Source organism: Ostrea edulis, chromosome 9 (assembly GCF_947568905.1).
Source record: "Ostrea edulis chromosome 9, xbOstEdul1.1, whole genome shotgun sequence".
Taxonomy (NCBI): Eukaryota; Metazoa; Mollusca; class Bivalvia; order Ostreida; family Ostreidae; genus Ostrea; species Ostrea edulis.
The window spans coordinates 47,482,600-47,505,838 of NC_079172.1; the positions used below are offsets into that span (position 1 = coordinate 47,482,600).

General features: G+C 33.7%; 1 protein-coding gene across 11 annotated transcripts in view; it reads right to left on the bottom strand.

The window, feature by feature from the left end:
* LOC130050200 (nucleolysin TIAR-like) overlaps nt 1-23,239 on the bottom strand; it is a 77,036-nt gene that overhangs the window by 37,593 nt on the left and 16,204 nt on the right. For 4 of the 11 annotated variants that reach the window (XR_008798610.1, XR_008798609.1, XM_056149427.1 and 1 more), the window contains exons 4-6: nt 22,471-22,500; nt 20,478-20,504; nt 18,489-18,584 (exon numbers count right to left, since the gene is read on the bottom strand). Coding sequence is in view for 4 of the 11 variants with exons in the window: in XM_056149427.1 (XP_056005402.1) it covers nt 18,489-18,584; nt 20,478-20,504; nt 22,471-22,500 (153 nt within the window). In the remaining 7 variants the exon portion in view is untranslated. Of the gene's footprint in view, nt 1-18,488; nt 18,585-18,871; nt 19,506-20,477; nt 20,505-22,470; nt 22,503-23,239 lie in introns of those variants that run through there. The other 7 variants (XM_056149429.1, XM_056149428.1, XR_008798615.1 and 4 more) reach the window with 6 other exon arrangements.

Below are 23,239 nucleotides of genomic sequence, written 5' to 3' on the forward strand. Positions count from 1 at the left end.
TAGATTTATAAAGATATATCTCTTTAAAAAACTAACAATCTGAGAAACTCATGGAACAGCTAGATGATGAAAACCAAATAATCTGAACAACTCTATGCTGGCTAGACATGTCTTTATGGCCTTGAGGGATAACTAAGAGTATGTATTATTGAAGATTAACAAATTATAACACAACATAATCAGATAACCTGACCACTTTCCATGATACAGGTAAGACAGACAGGTAAATTTACACCTGGCAGATTTATCTAAAGCTTCAAGAGCTAGACCCATAAAGGACATGCTAATTGAATCAGGAATTGTATTTCTCCGATGTTTCACAATATTATTGTATCAATTTCCCGAAGGCTTTAACTAGGAGAAAACCCTCCACAATGCCTGTACCTGATGGGGAGTAATTTGACAGTTTACTGTTACACTTCCCACATTGATGGGGAGTTATTGGTCTTTACAAAAGCCCACAATGGATGAACTACCCTAATTTCTCAGACACTGACTTCTCTTTTATATTTTGATCATCATTCTGTGAAGACAAAATGTGACTATTTGGACACAGTATCCTTCACAGCTGTTGCCATGTACACCTGATGCCCCACACTTTTAGCACACACCTTGTATTGATTGTACAAGTATAACACTGACAAGTTACTGAAACATTATTCTTCAAATATATACCATTGTATCAATCATTTTCAATTCGATGCAAAATATTTTATTTCACTATATTGAAGGAAAAAATCAATTTTTCTTTCTCCAGTTTTACACACACACACAAAAAACGTGTACGCATACGCACACACATGCATACATGTTGGGAGAGGGATTACATAGGCTATGCCTGTTGCCCGATCCTTTTGAGTTTCTCCATAAAACATGTTTAAAATTACATTCATACTCAGTTAAAGAGAAACGCAACCCTAACCACATTGTTGCTTTTATGAATAAAGTATTACTTACTGATATTGTAAATGACAGTCTTTAACATAAAAAATCCTTGCTTAACGATTAAATCAATATTAATCTATCATATATTTTAAATTACCCGCCACTAAGAGAGCGGCCATTGAAGTTTAATTTATGACGTCACACTGTCAGTTCCAATAATCATTTCATCAGCAGCACTGTAAACATGACAAGTTACTAACAGTTAAGTTTCAAGCTGTATAAATTTGAGCCTGTTCTTTCGCAAGAAGAAATTAAGAGAAGACATTCAGTCGAGTCGCAGACCAGGTAAACGGTACATGTTTCTTCATACAAATGTCTCGAACCTCAACTTGTCATTACGCAAATGATGGATACACAATTTACAGTCTTTTCTTTATGGATGACTTGGTTGGGTCATGAATTTCGGGGGAAAAAACCAACCCAACTTTTTTCACATCTCCCCTTCGCAAATTAATTGTGTAATTAATTGCTTGACAGGAAGGCATAAACCTATTTCTTCGCAAAATCTACCACATGCACATCTTTGATGATCTTAGAATCTCATCAAAACCAGAACAGACTGTGTGATGTCAAATTGTTGTAGTAATTTTTGTAGTCTCGAATACATAAGAGTTTCACATCATGGCAGCCTCTATAGATAGCGGGAATGTCAATTTGTAACATTTTCAAATGAGAACTGAAGCTTATCTTGGCCATAATAAACAAAATAGTATGACAATTTTTTATCCTACGATTAATCCCATCATTTATCCTGTAAAATATTTTTGGGTTGCCTTCCCCTTTAAATGTACTTAGTAAGAAAAAGGATACAGTGACTCTACAAATATAATGAAGTTCTGATGATTCCCCAGCAACATCATTCTTCATATTTCTTTATTTTAAAAAATGGTTATAATGAATTCACTTATAGCAAATTTACGGATAAAACAAACTAATTTTCATTTCCTTGGTGCAATTGTAACAAATGTTTTTTTCATAGAGAATCATTTAGATTAATTAACACGTAATTCATTTGGATTGTTTCTACTTTCGTTTTTACCACAAGACATCACCTCACCAATAACATTTTTCACACTAATTCCTCTACTAGAAATCACACAGAATTATGTCTATGAAGTGAATTATCATAGTTAACCATCAATTAAAATACCATGAGGTATCTCTACGTGTTTGTACATGTAAATAATCTATTTTTTGATTGGTCAACTACAAAATACGATCAGCAAATTTATTTTTATATAATTTGGTTTGCTCTGGGGACAAAACCCCTGACAACCAGCAGCTGAAACTTTAAAAAAAAAAAAGAAGAAAATTTACGTCGCGACACAGTTGTAGGCCAGAATCTACAACACAGAAAATCAACATTTACAAATCAAAGATACCGATTGCTTTCTCAATGTCAAACAAGATGTACAGTCTACTTTTAAACGCAAATCGTTGTGGTGAAAATTCAATACATTCTCTGAGATACAAAGATATTTTAGTTGAATTAATGGTGTATCAAGTATTTGTAAGTTTTGCCCAGTGTTTTATTTGGAAATACATTTCTCACTGGAGGATTGCTTGATCCACCTCTCTATCAAAGCAAACAATGCATCACATTATATTAGATGACGCAATGTCACATACTGTCTTGTGGATCACGATTAGCCTTTTATAGTGTCAGATTTAATTGGCAACAATGTTGCATGCAATGGTAAAGTTGAAGTAGTTAAAACTTTCATAAAATCAAAACCCGCAAATTATTGCATTTTCTAATATTTGAAGACATGATTTGTGTGATTGTCAAAGACTACACAATTTTCTGTAAATTTTGTTGCAGTGATTTTTAAATTGATCTTAAAGGGAAAGGCAACCCTAGCCATAGGGCTGTGCAGTGCACCGAAAATTTCGGTGCACCGCGATTCATACCATTCGATTCGATGCACCGATTACAAATTCCGGATTTCGGTTCGGTTCGGTTTAGATTTTACTTACACCAAAACAACAAATATGGCGTCCGAGTGATGTTGAAAACATGTGGTTTTTTATGCAACGGAGATTTAAATCACTACTGTGTTAAGAGTTAGCATTTTCACCACTCAGATACCAACAGAATATGGTCCGTAAGATCATTGCAGTTTATCTTTACATGACATATATAGCATTTCTGTCAGTGGTGGAGTGAAATCAACATCGTAAGTAATGACACAGATTTGACAGTTAACATGAGAGAAGTAAATCAATAAAGGAGAGATTTTCAAAGACTCTCAATTGATAGAATTGTTGAATTTTTGCATATCAATGAAAACAATATCATATACATTTTAGATTCACTATAGATTTGTTTAATAATCCAAAACTTATGCAGCACATTAATATAACAAATTTTGATAGACTGTCAGTGTTTTCTTTTTTCTATCAAAGTTATAAAATGCCATTATGAATAGATATGATGTTTACAAATGACAACATATAGTTATATAACTTGAATTAAATCAAATCAAATATGCTACTCATTAAAATTGTCAATTTTTGTGGTGTCATTAGATAAATTGGATCTAACATGAACCGAATCGAAAATAACCGAACCGTGCTGTTCTGAATCGAAACCGAACCGAATCGAGCTAACCCTGAATCGTCCCAGCCCTACCTAGCCACATATTTGCTTTTATGAATAAAGTATTACTTACTGATATCGTAATTGACAGTCTTTAACAACAAAAATCCTTGATTAACAATTAAATCTATGTTAATCTATCATGTATTTTAAATTACCCGCCGTTAAGAGAGCGGCCATTGAAGTTTAATTTGTGACGTCACACCGATTATTCCGGTTTATTTCGTCAGCAGCACTGTAAACATGACAAGTCACGAACAGTTAAGTTTGGAACCATATAGATTTGAGCCCGTTCTTTCGCAAGAAGAAATTGAGAAAAGACGTTCGGTCGACTCGAAGATAAGGCAGACGGTAAATGTTCTTCATACATATGTCTTGAACCTCATCTTGTCATTATCCAAATGACGGATCCACAGTTTACGTAGTCTTTTCTTTTCAAATGACCTGGTTGAGTTGGGAATTTCGAAAAAAAAATTTAAACCTTTATTCACATCTCCCCTTCGCATTAGTGTAATTAGCTGCTTGTCAGGAAGGCATCAACCTATTTATTCGTAAAATCTACCACATGCACAACTTTGATGATCTCACAGGTGCTTGGGTTGAGGACCCCCCACTCCCTTCCGAATAAGCTACACGAGTTGATTTAATTAATTTTTTTGTTGAAAATATTTCTAATGCATGTCAACGTCTTGCATACCCATAAAGTCCAAAATACATGCAATTCAAAATAAGCCCTTTTAAAAAATAAACCCTCACTGGTTATTACAAGTTCTGTTATAATACTTTATGGGTATGCAAGATTTGGTTGACATGCAATAGAAATATTTTCAAGAAAAAAATAATTAAATCAACTCATGTAGCTTATTCGTGGGGGGGGGGGGGGGGGGGGGGGGGGGTCCTGAACCTATGATGATGCCCTGGCGATTATTTTGAATTTTTAACACATGGTTCACGCCATACTGATGTCCATGTCAACATGCCTTGAAAATTCAAATTGCCATGCAACCTGAAACATCACACATACTCTGAATTCTTTTCACTTTATATTTTCATTCGTTTTCAGTCTGACTTTTCATCTTTTCTGTTTCTTTCCCTCCAAAATACTTAAACCGAGAAGTCGACAGAGAAGCTATGCCTATACTTCTGAGTTCACGAGTGTGGCCATGGAACCATGATTGGGATGAATTGTACATCCAAGGTTTAAGTACATTAGGTACGACTTAATTACTTAGGTAGAAATGCTACTGAGGATTTTCCAAAAGCACAAACATTTGACAAATCTATGAAATGAATATTTAGTAATATTATGTAAAATATTACATTTCTAATTGAAATATTTACTTGACTGTCAGACAAGTATGCCTAGAGTTTCACTTGCCCGAACCGAGATTTCACTTGCTATGGGCAATTGGACAACTGTTATCAATAGAAAATTACTCATTTTGCATTAAAAAGTAGCAAAGAAGCTTTGTCTCATCAGCTGTGTCTCTGATAACACACAGTAAAATTTGAAAATCGTGAGTACGTTATTGTAAAACAGAACACGAGACAATATATTGGGTATTGAAACCGAACACGGCTTTAGTTTATTGGGTTACCTTTATTGCACAAGACAGTAGTCACAGGATCAAATAGAATCCTGCAATCATGTTGCACAACTGTAAAGGATGTCATGTCTAAAAAAAAAACTGTAAGCATATAATGCTTTGTTTCAATTCACCCAGCAAAGACGAGTGAATATAAAATTGTAATATTGGATTCTGGAATTTATTTTAATTCTTGGAATTTACCAACTTGTCAGAGAAAATCATTAGTCACAACTAACAATAACATCAAATTGTATGCCAAATTACATTATTCACGTAGCAACACTACTTTACTATTACAATAATTTAATGATATTTTCTGACAGTTTGTAAATTTCAAGAATTCATAATAATTCCAGAATCCTATAATACACTATAATATAACAAAAACACCCAAACATACAAAGACCAGGATATCTAAGGAAGTATTAAACTTTTCAAAAATCATTAACCAATTAAACATATATTCATAGACAATAAAATTGTCATATTGGACAAGTTATCAATATGACAGGCCATAGGTTTGGAGTGAGGGATGGGGGTAGGGCTGAAACGATTCACCAAAATATCGATACTGTATAAACGCCCAATTCAATGTATGATTCATTGCCTCGATCTTCAGTTCAATACATTTTTTAAAATCAGGATTTGGTAAAATCGGGGCTTGACCTGTATCGATTATTTTCACATTCATGAGGGGCAGAATGGCATTCGATAACGGTCAGACTTGTGTTAGTCTCGTGTAAATCTTTGTAATTAAATTTTTTTTCAAAGTTATTATTGGTTTCTTCTATAAAATGTATCATATTGAAAATATTGAATCGTGGCATATATAAGTACTACAATATGTATCGTATCGTGAAGGGGGCATATCGTTTCAGCCCTAGGATGGGGTAGGGATTTGGGGTAAATTAGGTACATATATTATAATAGTATATGTACATTTATTAAATGTCTCTAAACCAATCCAGAGTCAAAGACCATGCATCTATCAAATTTGTATTATGCAAAATCTTTTTTTTTTTTTTGTATGAAAGGAACAAATAACTACTGTCTAGTTTGTCTCAAAAGTGAAGATTTGTAAAATCAACTCACAATTTACACCAAGGGTGTTGAAATGTACAAAAATATCTCTCTGAACAATAAATAGCAACGTGCAGTGACACCAAATAGTTAGAAATGGCCTTCTGTCAAGATATTCCGAGAGGAAAATTGGAAAATGTAGTGCAAGTCAAGAAATGTGGGATTTTTGAATGCCTTTCTCTTTAATCCCTTAATTAGCACCTTTAAAGATCTTTTTCTAATTCTTTGATTCATTTATTTACAACAATTAAACATTAGAAATTGAGCCAGGACACAGTCTGACAGAGGATATCATTATAGTTATGTAGACACTTACAGGGGTAATATGAAAATATATAGAGTACGTCCTTGAAAAAAAAATTATATTAGGGAAGGCATATTTATTTAAGCCCAATGGGTTTTTTTCCCCCAAGGATCTCATATAATTCGGTATTACACCTCTAAACTGTGTATACACAACAAACTTATCCTGTCAATGATTTTACGTACACATTAATTAAACTAGGCATATTAATTAACATTATTCATTCTTGAATTCCAAACTATAATTCATTTGTTAATATAGTCAAACCTTGTTATCTCAAACTCAATCGGACTGAGAAAAAAATCTGAAATATCAGAGGGTAAATACTTTATGAATAAGTGGTTCCAGGGACTATAATCACTTCGACATATCTATGGTATTCGAGATATCAGTGTTTGAGATACCAAAATTCAACAGTAGTACTTTGAAATGTTCTTATCATAATATGCACTGACTAATTTCTAGTGACAGGGTATAAGTATTCTCATGATGTCATGGTAAACCATCTGGAAGGAGCATATTGGCAATATTAGGTTAGTAAGAGGCATATATCGTTGTATAAATTATTGATTTCAGCCAATGACATTTCTATCAGAGGCAGGATAAATACATGTACCATTATCTTCACATTTAAATTCACTGAATGATTTGTTAGTAATAATCAAAAGCTGTTTCTATATATCTTATTTCTTCATAAAAGCACCGACTTTCTCAATTTGACATTGCAGTCTACATGTTACACAATATAAATATAAGGACTAAAAATGTCAATGCTGTTTGAATTTGGGGGGATATAGACACAATAGGAGCATGGGTTTATTTCTGCATACAATTACCCCATACGTCTACTGATACTGCAACCAAACTTCACATTTCTTAAAAATATTACTACCCAAGTACTAATCATCGCTACTTTTTCACTGTTTCTTTCTTCAACAATTTAAGAAAGGAGGACTGTGTCATGTATTTTCTTTATTTCATATGAAAATTCAAATTTTTCAAAAGAAATCTGAAAATTTCAGTGCCATACAGTATCTGCATCCAAAATTATGGATCTTCTTAACTGGGTTGCTTTTGGCCATCACGTGAGTGTGCTAATTTCAGACACTAATGGTATGCTTGAAAATATTAACAGTAATAATTGCAATCTTGATATAATCAGCTTAACTCATTTATCAATATTTGCAACCAGATTAATTGATAATATTGTAATTTTGTGGTACTTCATGTTAATGTTCACACAACCGATTTGCACAGTTTATATAACTCATAACATCACTACTCTCACTTTTTAATATGCATTCAATGGCATGAAGATATTCTACATACATTTTTAAATGTTTTTCACTTTGGTAACATTTCTTTAGTAATGATGTTTTAATTCTAAATGAAAAACAATGTGTCATGTGACTGACATTTAAAAGTGGTATGCATCATTATAAAACAAAATTTACTTCTGTTTTTATGATTCAAATATATTTTCTGAACTTCACTGATATTGTTACACATTTGCCTCAGTGTATAAAATTCAGTTAGTACTTTATCAAATCTACCATAGCAAGCTTTGGAAGTTTGAACATATGACTAACTGTATTTTCATCATACCAGGCAGGCACTACTACACATTAACAGTATTGATAAATATACATAGATAAATGAAGTGTTGGTAGTTGTTTATGCCTTAAGTTGGTGGTTGTTTATGCCTTAAGTTGGTGGCTGTTTATGCCTTAAGATGGTGGTTGTTTATGTCTTAAGTTGGTGGTTGTTTATGCCTTAAGTTTGTGGCTTATGTTGATGGTTGTTTGTGCCTTAATTATGTTGGTGGTTGTTTTTGCCTTACACTGGTGGTCTATGTTGGTGGTTGTTTATGCCTTATTTTTTTATGTTGGTGGTTGTTTATGCTTGATGTTGGTTGTTTATGCCTTATTTTTGTGGCTTACGTTGGTGGTTGTTTATGCCTTATGTTTGTGGATTTTTATGCCTTATCATGACAGTAGTTGTTTGTGAGCTAAGAAGGAATAACACATTTCTATTTCAAATTTCTGTCTCACAATGTCAGATATTCTGACAGTATTAAATTTCAAATGAAAATATTGAAGTTAAATAAAAAAAAATAATAGAAAAGACCTGGGTTTACCTTTCAGATTTCAATCAAAGTTCACAAAACCCTTATCCTTCAATGTGTTTCAAGTACAAAACTTTGTACATAATTTTTGTATTCCGTCTTATTTAAGGAACATTTTTTTTAAATAGTGTAATTGGTCTTTCAAATGGCAAGGGTATAAAATATAACGACATTGTTCTACATCTGTCAACAGTGAGCTTTAATTTCAATTCGTTCTGTGTTCAATGCAAGCACTCCACTGAGCAAATATCAAAATCATCCAAGTAAAATCATGGAGTGAAAAAGCATCGCCGAAACAGACAAGGAAATGCCGTCGTAAAACCCTATCAATTGGATTATGATTTAGTTTGAACTGAAATATTGATTCAGTTGACAGGAATTCATATCTATGCACAACAATGAATAATTTACATTACCACTTTTTTCTCCCAATATAATTCTGAAACCCATTGTTTCTCTTGTGGACGAGCACAGAAAAATATAATAATGGCAGAGCTTGGAGGAATCATTATGAGAATAATTGTGAAACTGCCACGGTGCACAGCTACCAATATTTGCAGGAAAGTTTGACACAGAAGCATTTATTATTCATTTCTACTAACAAAGCAGTGTTTGCAATAAATCTATAGGCACTTGAAATTTCACCATCAAAAATCATGAATTGTTTATAAGATGCTGAAAAGAGAAACTATCAAGATTAGGTTTTTGTTCTGTCCATGATATAAAACTCTCCATAGAATGGTGCAGAACTCAATTGTTGTGTGATGCCAGCACTTTAAAACATGCAAATTTTATATTTCATTCAAACTAATCAAAAGAATTTAAAACTCATTCAATTTGGGGGGGAAAAGAAGATCACTGGTGTTTAGATTCAATAGGATCCCGTCACACAACAGAGGGTCCTCATGAGAGAAATACAATATGCTTTATCATAATTCAAAGTGAAAGGAGTACAACAAAGACCATGGCATGCCAGCACAAGCCTTCCGCTGTCGTATCAAATATTGCCAACATCTACAGAAGAAGACGTCTGGTATCCTTTATATACTATACTACACGTCAGCTGACAAATCAAATATACCCAACATATACACAACAATTTCTTAATTTAGTTAGCGCACCTCTCAACCTACTGAAAAGCTTCTAAAATATCATGCATAGCACAAAACTTCTTTCATTACTAATGCAGATTTGGGTTCAGTTTTGGTTAATATGGTTCACGTTTCTCGAAAGAAATATTTTTTATTCTTAATGTTAAAAATTAAAAATATAACTCATTTAATGCTGACAACCAAAATTTGGACCGTCTGAATGCAAGGAGAAAAGCAATATTTTAGCTTTGATTCTGTATTATGTAAACAAAGACTCGAGTCTTTTTATGTAAACAAACAAACCAGTGAAACATTAATTTTGTAATTTAAAGCATCTTCATTTTGAACAATCACAAATTTTAACTTTTAAATGACACATTTTTACCTAAAGTATACTTGAGATGTGATATATATAATAAACTTGGATCAATATCCATTTATTTTGAAAACTTCATTAACAATAACACACCTCAATCTTTGTTTTCAAAACAAATAATAACATTCTGTAATGAGCTTTTGTCATGATGAATAACTTAAATTTTTATGTGAAACCTTCTAAACATATTAGACTGTAGATTTTGATCATTTAAAGTAAAAACCAAATTTGGAAAATTGTGTCGTGGTTGTGTCAAACCCAAGACATAAACATAAGTAGTGATTGCTCCTTCGCCAAACACTCAACATTTAGAAGTGAGAATAATGGGTCTTCTGGATATGACCTTAAAAATGGAGGTCCCATGTCGTGGCAGGTGTTGGCACGTTAAAGAACCATTACTGCTACGTTCCTCAGTGTTAAGCATAGGTCTTAATTTGTGGTACTTCACCTGCAAATCGTGACGTCCCAATGTGAGTGAAAAATTCTCGACTGCACGTAAAACAAATAATCAATCAATTGAACACCCATTTGAGCTGTATAAGGATGGCACATATTTGGTACACTTGGAACCTATTTGGGTATTTTGAGAACAGGATATTTTACATTATCAGTGACAATTTGGAATTGAAGAAAACCAAAATTACATAGCAAATTCATGTTCGATATCCACAGAATATAGTTTATTTCATAGAGTTACAAACCTGAGTTATAATTAAGCTAGCATCATGATTGCATAAGAGTCCATTTTCCAATTATAGACATTTATCAGACTGAACAATGGTCTTCATTAGCAGAACAGAAGGAAAATTAGGACATCAAAGTTCTTTTGTTGCTGCACAATGCAGTCTGACATAAATTCAAAATGAACTACATTTGAGAATGTTTTGTACATTGTAACCATCTGTTTGTTCCCCTATGACCATGACATGAAATTTACAGAATAGTAAATGAACATCAGGCACACTTATCCCATTCTAATGTACACAAGAAATGACTTCTTTTTTTTTCAAAACTGGGAGATCAAACCGGAGGAAAGGCAAGATAATGAGGCAGCAGCATCTGATACCTGTCAAGACACTGGAACTACTTTCTGCTAGAGCTCCCTGCATTACAATCCTGGTCTTTTCACCATTATTGAAAGCTGATAACTGAAATAAACGCATTTCCAGGAAATGATTATCAGTGGCAGTGGTGTCACTGCTGGACCAGAGCTTGCTACCATTGTATCAGCCATTTCATCTGGGCTACACATCATCAGGTTACAGTCTACATGCTCCAGATTTCCGGTAGATCCTACCGAGCTTGGAGAATTCCTATTCATTTAACGATGATCTCACTCATTAAAAGCTGTCAAATGTGTCAATAATTACTGGCCAATGATTACAGTATTGTTATGATTTATGTTTCCTGGGTATCTACCCTATACCACGACAGGGTGTCTGAAAATGCATCACTCCATTTTTAATCAAAGATACAAATACATTCATTTTTAAACAAGCAATTTTTTTCAGAAAAAAAAGGATCTATTTATAGCAAGAACAAGTAGTAAGGTGCATTTATCTTGCTGCAAAATTAGTATCATCTGAAACAAGATTTTAAATACTTTTGAATATTAGTGGTAGAATGAAACATGTATTGATTAAGCAGTCATATTAAACTTTATAAAATTAGAAAACATATTCTTCCAATGTGTTGAATTGAAAACAAAAATCAACAATTTCATTCTTAATCAATTAATCATATGTTAATTGTCAACATATGTTCTCATTTCTCTCATCTTCTTTCAGCAGATTTGTAACTCGATTTTTTACCAAGAAAAGGCCACATAAAATTAATTTTTAGATTCTCATCTTCATTTGAAAAAAAAATGGGGCAAGTGAGTGAATTGAATTTTTTAATTTTCTCTCTTCAAAATATCTATTTCACATTCTTTTTAAACCAACTGCTGCATCTTTTTTCTTAACATTGTTCTCTTTCGGAAAAAAAAACCTGTCACACAACATCATAATTATTGCTGAGTGATTTTGAAGTACATCTTCATGAAATACAGAACAGTCTACCTTTTTTTCTTTTGTGCTTTCCTGAGAGATTGTGCAAGGTGCACTGGAACAAGACCTGCCCCGTCTGCGAACGAGTCATGATTATCATCAATGTACCACAAAGAGTCACTTCAGCTGTTACACTAAACATCATGCAATGCAATTTGCCATCATCTTCTAGATGACACATAAATTCAAAACGTTCTAAACACAGGACACTATGCGACATATAGCATACTTCATTATCCGATTACATGTACATCTTGATAAATCAGTTTTAGCTGGGCCTACATATGCTGTCACTTGACCGAGTGCACATCACACCACATCAGTCCTTCACAACATAATAAAAAACATGTGGAATACCACAATGCACCAAAATGTCACAGTCAGATAGGCATTGAAAAGTTTAAAATTTTTTGCTATACCAAGCCCCATTCTTTTTTTATTTTGGTTTTTTTCTCTCAACCTTTTAAAAACAAAAAAACTAGGGCAGGACATTTTCAGAGGGGGAGGGTGGGGATGAGAATCTCACTATTAATTTCATGTGGCCTAACTGTTCATCTCTAGTTAAAGAATCACAATCAAAGTATTGATCATGAACTAAAAACTTCTAATGAAAATATTTCAATCATCAATTTGGTCATCATTTCATATACAGTCTCACAAATTTATTGATTGATTGATTGAATATTCTTCAACATCCTCTCAAGAATATTTCACAAATTTAAAATCATGCCAAATAAGGTACCACCAAAAGTCATGTGATCACCAACATAAATACAGTCCACTCCGGATATATTGAAATTTAGGGGACCAATCTGAATTGTTCATTATATCCATGCAAAGTTCAATATAACCAATGTTAAACATAAGCAACTTCATTGTAAGTGGATTAGACTGTATAGTAAAAAATGCTGACTGCTGACTGTGTTAATAAAGAGGTAGATCATAAAGAAAATCTCTTCAGCGAAAATAAAGAATAACTTCATACAAGAAATAAAATGCATATAATGATAGATCATGAACCTTTCCCTTACAGCTAGCCTATCATATTCAATCCTTTAAAGTTTGCCTATCAAAGTCAGTATATTGATATAGAAAAAGTATTTAGTCTATCTAAGTCAGAAAGATAGATACAATTTTTGTGTCATATAAGACAAGAGGTAGGAATGCATAATAAGGAAAAAGAGAATTGAAAATGAAAATTAATGTCAAAGGTATTGCATTAGTTTAACTGTACAGGGGGAAAAAAAGTGTAATGAGGCCTTTATCTAACGGCAAATTAATCGCTATTCCAAAAAATCAACACAAAGGGATTTTTTTAATTCTTTAATGAGTAAATTAATCATGTCTTTGCAGACTGAACTAGGCAACATGATCCTCACTAGTCGAATTGGTTGACACATCTTCTCATGCATAACTGCAGTTTGAAAAGCATGTGAATTAATGAAGCCTTGGAAACATTTTGTATAGAAGAGCCTTTTTCAAAATAGTGTACGAAATGCATGTGATCTATGGTGTTTATAAGACAAAGATCAATGGTTGCTTCCTTCGATGTTTACAATATCTAAATCAAGAATAAGAAGAGATAAAAGTACTCCAAGAAAATGATGGGTCCAGTGGTACACTGTTGCTGATTTCTATGTCCAATTTCTAATAACCCATGTCTCAGTGTATGAATAAAAAAAGTAAGCAATAAGGCTTCCTCTTTATTGAGACAGAAACAATAATACATGATTTATTTTGCAATCATATGAGTGTGCGGAATTTCAATATTAATATTTTCTCCTTTTCATCTCTTATGGTGATTTTTCTCTCTCTTTCTCCCTCTCTTTCTCTCTAATCAATTTCTTTGTTATATTAAACCTATGAAACATACCTGATAAATCATTAATAATACCGATTTCTCATTAATTCAAATGACATTTGACTAACAATGAAAAGTTACTTTTCGTTTTGCATTATAGGATCCGACACTTTAATTACAAAAAATATACCAAAGGAATTAAATTCTAATAACAGGAGAAGCCAAAGAGATAATTTACTTAAATGACAGACACACTTCTTTAGCTTCTAGAAAATAGTGAAAGTCATCAGAGAAGTATGGCTATGTCCATAATTACGGCAGAATGATATAGCATCCCTCAGTCCTGGGAGAGCCTGCGTTTGTTATGCCATTGGGCCCAGTTTAAATGTCAGATTCAAACAGATAAAAATGGAGGAAACTTTATGGAATCTGTCAAGCCTGCCATTCCTGGCGGATCCCCCATTTATCAGTAACTTCCTCTGCAATCAATCCATTTCCTGTGATCACAGTTCATACAAATTTCTCACCTTCCCAATTCTCCCAGAGTCTTATAAGTAGCACTCTAGAGAGCCCAGCACACTCCATTCCAGACTAATACTTGTCTATGCTAGCACCACTGATATTTTCCATTAACTTCTTGTCTTTGATTTTCTTCATAACCACAGTTTATTTGCCGGGGTTTCTATATTTTGCCATAAAATATTTATGAAACGCCAAACCCCGTTTTATGAGAAAATTCAAACAATATGACTTTCCCAAAGGATTTAAGAAATGCATGAAACCAAGATACACACCGATAAGACTTTTTTTTACTGGGTTTTCTGTACTGTGCTACTAAGTGGCAATGGAAAAAATATTCCAAGTCTATCCAACTAAAGAATTAACCCTAACAATTCATGTTGTGACTTTTTGGTCACCCAGATTATACTTGAATTTATTTTGTTAATCATCAATTAAATCTTGGTCTTCTCACTCCCAAAACAGTTATAAAAAGATATATTTTCTCCTTCAATGACCTTTCTTCGTGTCGTTGGCCGACTCTATGATCACAGAACACACCATACTTCCAATCATGTCACTGCTCTTTCCGACTTCATCAGGGAGTTGCTATCTTATTCTTGACTAAAATGCCTTAAGGTGGAATTAGTGTATAAGGTGTTGATTTAAAAGCAGGGATTAAGATTTATTGATCCCAACACTGGAAAGAAAATACCAAGAAAATCCAATGTGATTTCCTGGGATAACAACCATTTCTTCATCATGGTTTGCCATATTGATCACATGTTGTCATAAGATATGATGAACAAAAACATACGACACATTTTGTTTAGGAATATGGCTACAGGAGCAACTTCCCTCAAGAGAATTCTGTGTCTGACAAGAACCTTCTCAAACCTAAAAATGTCTGAATGACTGGTTATTAAAGACACAGCTATTCTTGACAATGTCCCCAGCATATTTCCCAAGGTCCCAATGAATTCAAAGCCTGCTCCTTCTTACTGATGAGAATTGGAAAATTCATAATTTCTTATTGTTTTTGCAATCAACTTAACACAACACTTTTACTTAATAATGATGATCAATACACATGAAAAATCATGCAAGTGTGAAACAAGGCATGATTTATTCATAACCTTCATATAAAAATTATATGCTCATTGTCAATAGTGAAAATCAGGAACAATATGCTGATTATTTGCCGTTCTGTACAAACATTGCAGATCTAAAGAGAGATAACTCTTCAGAAGATTGTGTGAGGGAACACAGACAGGATCTTTATTGCATGATAGTAAGAGGAATGTATAATTTATCCAATAAAATTGAGCAACAGAATTTGATTCTAGTTTGAATGTCTTGACATTTGATAATGTCACAATTTAATGCTTATTTACTATATTTGGTGATACTGACCGAGTTGGACAGAGTAGTCTCTAGGCATTTTGCAGAATTTTGGGAATATGTTGGTTGTTATTTTTTCTATTATTCCAGGAAGATAAAATGCTTTATATCCTCCTCAAATTACCAAATAAACCAAGATCATTCTTTAATAAAATCTTATGCATAGGGTACAAGTATAGGTTGGTAAAATTTCTTGAATTTTCCAAGAGATTTGTTGCCTGGGTGGGAGGGACCAAATCAAGTGGTGAAAGAAAAGTTTAACATTTAACATGAGTAATTAAACTCTTTGTGGTTTCTGTTTAACTTAATATAACCCTTATCAATTTATATAAAGATCATCAGTATTTATCCAGATTGATGCTATTTTGTTTTGACTGGGTTTGATAATTAGTACCCTCAAGGAGGTTTACCTGCTGGTGAGGGTGGACACTGAGTAGTTTTGAAGCATAATCATGATTACACATTCAAACTTTCTTCATCAATGTTTCAAGATTGTGTGACAATGTCTCTTCAAATGATTTTAAAAAGTTAATTTTCTTTTGAACATTAGGAACAATTTGTTTATATATATACAGTAAAACTCGAATATAGCGAACACGGATATAGCGAAATTACGGCTATAGCGAAATGAAAAAGATTTCCCCAGCAAATTCTTTATATATTCATATAAAAAGTCGCATCTATAACGAACACGGATATAGCGAATTTACGGATATAACGAAGTAAATTCCTATTCCCCTTGAATTAAAAATGAACGTAAAATCACCTTTTATAACTAATTTATTTTTTTCATTTTAAACTCTTTGTGATTTTTAACAATTGTTTTCCATTGACATAAATTATCCACACTTATTACAAAATTTCTGATTGTATTTTTTCAAAAAAGGTTGTTAACTCAAAACAATACTTACACATACATTTAGGAAATATTTTGTCCGTATTATTTACTATTCTCGTTAATTAAATTTGAAGTTTGATTGCATTTATTTTATTGTACACTCCTTTATTTGTGTAAAGCAACAAGTAAATTACAATTGCAATAGACTGTACATGTGTGCATTTCGCAAAATTTTGTTGACATTTCTCTCTCGACATGTTCTTGCATGACTTAATAATCCATCAAGATAAATTATCATATATAAATCAATGTGTATATTTCTTGTATAAAAATATTTCTTCTCGAAAATATATAGGCTTCATTTCTCTTAAAGACGATACAAACGCAAGTATATCGATTGCTGCTTTCTTATATAACTGGTATATATGTAGAACAAATCAGTTTTATAACGAATTCGTTGTATTTTAATTATGAATTCACTATAAACGTATAGCGAATTACACTTATAGCGAATTTTTGTAGAGGGTCCCCAGAAATTTGCTATATCAGAGTTTTACTGTAATAGAAAAGACAGGTCATGCGTTCCGGTGTCGTTTAAATCTGCCTCAAATGACGAGTACTGATTTTTATACTATGAAGTGTTAGTGATGAGACAGAGACGTCAGGGAGAGATAGGAGATAAAATATATATCCTAAATAAAATTCAACTACAGATTTTTAAGGACCAAAATACAACATTGTTGTAGTGGTGATTTGCATTTATTTTTTATTCCCTTTTTTTTTTTTTTTTTTTTTTTATAATATTCAATGTTTTATACCAATTCTGCTAACTACGTAAGTGCAAATACCCTGTTCAGAGACCCCCTATTCTGGATTATTACTAAGCATGGATAATAAATACAATGGAATGTTTACTTAACCATAAAGCTTGGACTGGGGTGGACCAAGTGATTTGGTATAAACAAAACTCTTTTTGTTCAAGGGGTGAAAAGTATTAATATTTTTTCCTCACTGGCCAATATATCTTTAAAAATATCAATATGCTTGTTTTGGAAAAAATTAAGATGTGCTTATGAACCACCATGCCTACAGGCATTCCTAAATAAAATTTTGGGACAAATTTACCTCAGATTTGCTGAATGATCTACACCTTTATTCATCACACAAGTTTGACCTCAGCCTTTCAGTTCAAGTATGGCGTGAACAGTATTCTCCAACATCAAATGCTTTAAAGTCATAATCAAGGTTATTATTCCTGCAAACTGACTAACAGACACAGGAGTGATATTCATTTCGAATCTGCTTTCTTATCAAAAGAAAGAAAATTAGAGAAAAAGAAAATCCTTCATTTGCATAAATATCTAGATATCTCTCCAAGACTAACCAATTAGTGTCTGCATACACACACACCCTTTCAATAAAATCTGCTAATAACTTTTTGAGATACCTTGCAGACATACAAATATGAACAAATACATAACCTCATGGAAAAGTCTCCATGATAAAACAGACACTAGCTAATCCATAAACTCCTTGTACTATGAATTTTTTACATAGCATATTGTTTGTTACAAACACCCATTTTGTCAAGGTTATTGAAAGATGAAAGTATATTTTCTTAATGTGCAGAGTTGACAAATCAACTCGTCCTTGGACTGTATATGACTTACTTTTACTTACCTACTGTTCTTCATCTGCATACAGACTTACCTCTGATAGCCCATCAACAATACCATCTTCCAATTCTTTGACCTGTATGACATTGTTATGGTTACACAGACACAAACACTTACCCTTCCTAGGCACATTCTTTTATTCATGGCGGCAAGGGCGGCAGCAGCTGAGCTATGGTCGTAGAACTCCACAAAGCAGTATGGATCCACTGGCCCCTTGAATAGTGAACAAACCATGTTACCATCATACAGACAGCAATACAGACAATATCTACTACTAGAGCACCAAGAGTTTCTGGGACTCTGATTTAGTTTATGTCTCCCCCCAGATTTTTTTTTAGTTCACCCATATTCCTGGTTTCTTGAGTTTATTCATTGGTCATTCTTTTTCTCTAATCTATGTCCTAACCCCCTTATCATTTTGTATAGCTTCTTCCGACCTCAACTGTGAATTGTTTTATAACACATCTGTGAGACAAGCTATGTGGTAAAAAGTCACTTACTTCCACCGACTCCAAAACTGGAACTCTTCATTGAGGGAGGTATATAAAAGAGAGGTCAAAGGTCATTCTCCTTAAGAATCAAATGAAGGATTAACACTAATACACGTTTAAAAATTCAGATAATACTACAGAAGGTTAATAATGCTATAACACAGAGAAGAAGAAAAATGGTACCTTCCATCAACTTTTTCTTTTCCTGCTTTTTCCCCAGTTGAGGTTTTTCTCGGAAAAAATATAAAATTGGCTTACCTCCCTTTTACAGCACCCAATGGGGACAGAACATAGATCTGACAAAAGGGCAGTTCTAAATCGATTGGGGACATTTTAATTTTTAAAATCTCTAGTAAAGGGGGCATCAAGGTAATGAAATGTGACATAAGTTTGTAGGGTGTACATGGTCAGTCTGAGGTCCCGTAAACCAACTTCTGAAAGAAATTGGGTCAAGAGGTACAAAAATGTGATAAAAAGGTCTAACCTGCCAAAAGTCTCTGCCACAGCTGGTTACTGAACAATACACACAGTTAATATGATTATGATACTATAGTAAAATAAATACATCTCACATGAACAGACAAAGCTGGAACTTTGGAAATCACTGGGATTCCTTGTTCCTGGTTCCCGCTGCACCACCCGGCTGTAAAAGCCAAATCAAGTCCACTCAGTTCTCTATCTCAGGGCACCTGCTCCCTGAGGGAGCACTTGCCTAACAGGTTCTAATACACATAGGTGCAACAATTGACAACACCAACATTGCCTGATAGAATATGTGCACCAAACATTTGCACCAGCAAAGCAGTACAATGATTGTGGTTTCTTGCACAAACCAACACTATTACGTACTATTACTAACAATTACTCTCAAGTGTTTTTCTATACAAAAAAGTTGTGTTCCTCCATGACTTAATATTGCTATATAGTTAGAGTATTAAAAAAACAAGAGACCCATTCAATAGTGAAATATTCTGTTGTTCACGTGCTTCCTGTCCGTACGAGTCTTTTTATGCACGGCTTGTTGTACTGATTTCATTATTTACAGAGAAATACACATGGTGTGTGAGATGCTCATTTTTGTATAGGAATGTGCAATTCAGATCTTAACAATCATATGCTCGTTCATATGCAACTATGATTTCATATCATCATCTGGGTAATAAGAGATTTAGTGACCAAGTTAAATATGATACACTCGACAGCGTACAGAAGTCGTATGGCATAAACATTTGTATATTTTATCATAATTACATTAACTATATGAACTTTTTTTCGTGTCCAATTACTTCCCACTAAAACTCTTAATTTTCTGCTAACTATATTTACTTTAAAATATGATCTTGTAATAGTTACAACATTGATAACTTTTTGTGCATGATAATTTACATGTTCTATAATTTCTTCTCTTTTTTTTTTGTTTTGGAAAATACTTTTCTATGGTTTATGAAAATAAAATTTGAAACAAACAATTAAAGTGATTCAACACTGTTCGATTTTAAGAGAATACTTTTTTTGAAATGAAAGGAAACTGCTTCGGTTTTCAAATATTGTTCATGATTTGGCAGTGTATAACCAGTCAGTTTAGTATTGAGTAATAAAAGTAAAATCACAATACCTCATAGTTCGGCCCGTATCTTGCTTCCTGGAAAATATCAAGGAAATCATTCAACAACCAGTAAACACTGACATTATTCAAACAGCAACACAGACATTGTGGTACATCATTATATTCAACAGTGCGATTCTCTGGGTGAGGTTTGTGGTAATTAGTGGTACATTATTTTATTTCTACAGTATCGATGATATAGTGTGGGTCAAGTGATATATAGTGGTACATTACAAATTATTCAACAGTCTCCTCACTGTGTGGTACCTAGTGGTGCATTGTTACATTGCCCCCTTGTGTTGGTTGTGTGGAACCTAGTAGTACATCAATATAACTCTACATTAACAGTGCCCCCTTGTGTTGGTTGTGTGGAACCTAGTAGTACATCAATATAACTCTACATTAACAGCGCCCCCTTGTGTTGGTTGTGTGGAACCAAGTAGTACATCAATATAATTCTACATTAACAGCGCCCCCTTGTGTTGGTTGTGTGGAACCTAGTAGTACATCAATATAATTCTACATTAACAGCGCCCCCTTGTGTTGATTGTGTGGCACCTAATGGTATATCAATATAATTCTACATTAACAGCGCCCCCTTGTGTTGATTGTGTGGCACCTAATGGTACATCAATATAATTCTACATTAACAGCGCCCCCTTGTGTTGATTGTGTGGCACCTAGTAGTACATTGTACATCAATATAATTCTACATTAACAGCGCCCCCTTGTGTTGATTGTGTGGCACCTAGTAGTACATTGTACATCAATATAATTCTATATTAACAGCGCCCCTTGTGTTGGTTGTGTGGCACCTAGTGGTACATCAATATAATTCTACATTACCAGCGCCCCCTTGTGTTGATTGTGTGGCGCCTAGTGTTATATTGATATAATTCTACATTAACAGCCCCCCCGCCCCGTGTTTGTGCTCATTATCATGTGGCGCCTAGTGGTATATTGATAACATGGCCCCATTTTTGCCTAGCAGTTCTACATTAACAGTGCCATATTGTGTGGACCGTGTGGTACACCATTATGATTTTACATTAACAATACCCCATTATGAAAATCATGCGGTACCAAGTGGTGCACTGTTTATATTTCTATGTAAAGTAAAACAGTGCCTCATTGTGTTTGTCATGTGTTGTCTAGTGGTGTATTGATATAATTCTACATCATTAACTGCATCCCATATTGTGTTTGTCATGTGGCACCTAGGGGTACATTAATAAATTACTATATTAACAGTGTTCTATTATGTAAGTCAAGAGGTGCTGAGTGGTGCCTGGTTATATTTCTACATTGATAGTGCCCCATGGTGTGGTACCTCGTGATACCCTCACTGAATGCCGGTTGCGGTGCCTTGTTGTGTGGGTCGTGTGGTGTCTTTTGAACCCAATTCTTATCAGACAACTGTGAGCGCTATTCAGCACCAGCTTCAGAGAATCTAGCAGTGATGTGGGTAGTAGGGTTTGGTTTTCATTTTATTCTCTGTGCATATGTATCTAATGAATACAGCCCATATACATGCTTCCAGAATAGTAAGTGATATTTAACAAAGTATAAAATGTACAAATTTTCCATCAGATTTCAACCTTTCTAGACATATTCATTATTATGGATATTGTTTTTCTCTTACACCAATCCAGAATTGGAGCACATGATTTTGTCAGCAGTGTAGAACAAAATACATACCTAGGGGCAAAATTCCACACAACACAATCAATACACACCACTCTTTAGTTTATTTGTTGCACATTTATATATGCTGAGTAAGGATAGCAATACAATTTCCTCTACACCCATTGGAGGGTTTAGTACAGTCCTTTACATCCTTAATTAACATACTATACTTAGTAAGTCTTTCATAACATTGTATATGACACTGTGTTATAACAAGGGAAGTGCAAGATGTACCACCATTCCCAAAGTTTTCAGAAATGCAAAATACAAAATCTTTATTGGATATATCTTAGTAAGGAAAGAAACTGTGACCTACTTCATTTGGGTCCCTCATGCCAGGGGTCGTCTGCAACGAGAGAAATAAAACGTTAGGACTGTACATGTAAACAAGAACATAATACTAATTTGTATCCACCATGGAATCAAGATCATTCATCATGATTCAAATTCTAAGAAACTTTCCTTGTAATATATGCATCTATTCCACAAACTTATGTCCACAATTCCCAATAAAATGGAAACAATATGTAAACCATGTTCAAATCACCATCACTCAAACCAGAAGATTTTTGATGAGTTGTAACAAAAACATCAAGAATTTCCCAGTCTTTTAACATCTCAGAAGTACCAGTCCAATCTGCATATACCTCTGGCACCTGTTACATTGTAGACACAAATCTGACTGCAGCATGTAAGTGATAAACACATATGGTCTAGTCTTTACATCCCATTACAAAAGACCTCAACGTCCAATCTTAATTCACCTGTATCAGATCACATCCCGTGGCCAGCTGACTGATATCTGTGATGGGGTACATGGTACAAGGAGGGGTTAGGCTGAGGATGTCTTCTATATTAATCCCAGCCATACTGAACTTGTAACACACTACACTGACAAAACGCTCCCAGCACTGAACAACACACCCGTATAGATGTAACAAACTTGTAGTGTGTGACTCATGTCAACTAATTACATTCAATTACAGTAAACCAAAATAATGTGAAAGTATTTGGCCTTGAGTATTATTAGAGGGTTCCATTGTTCAGAACAATTGCAACTGTCCCATAATGCCAATAATCAAGCA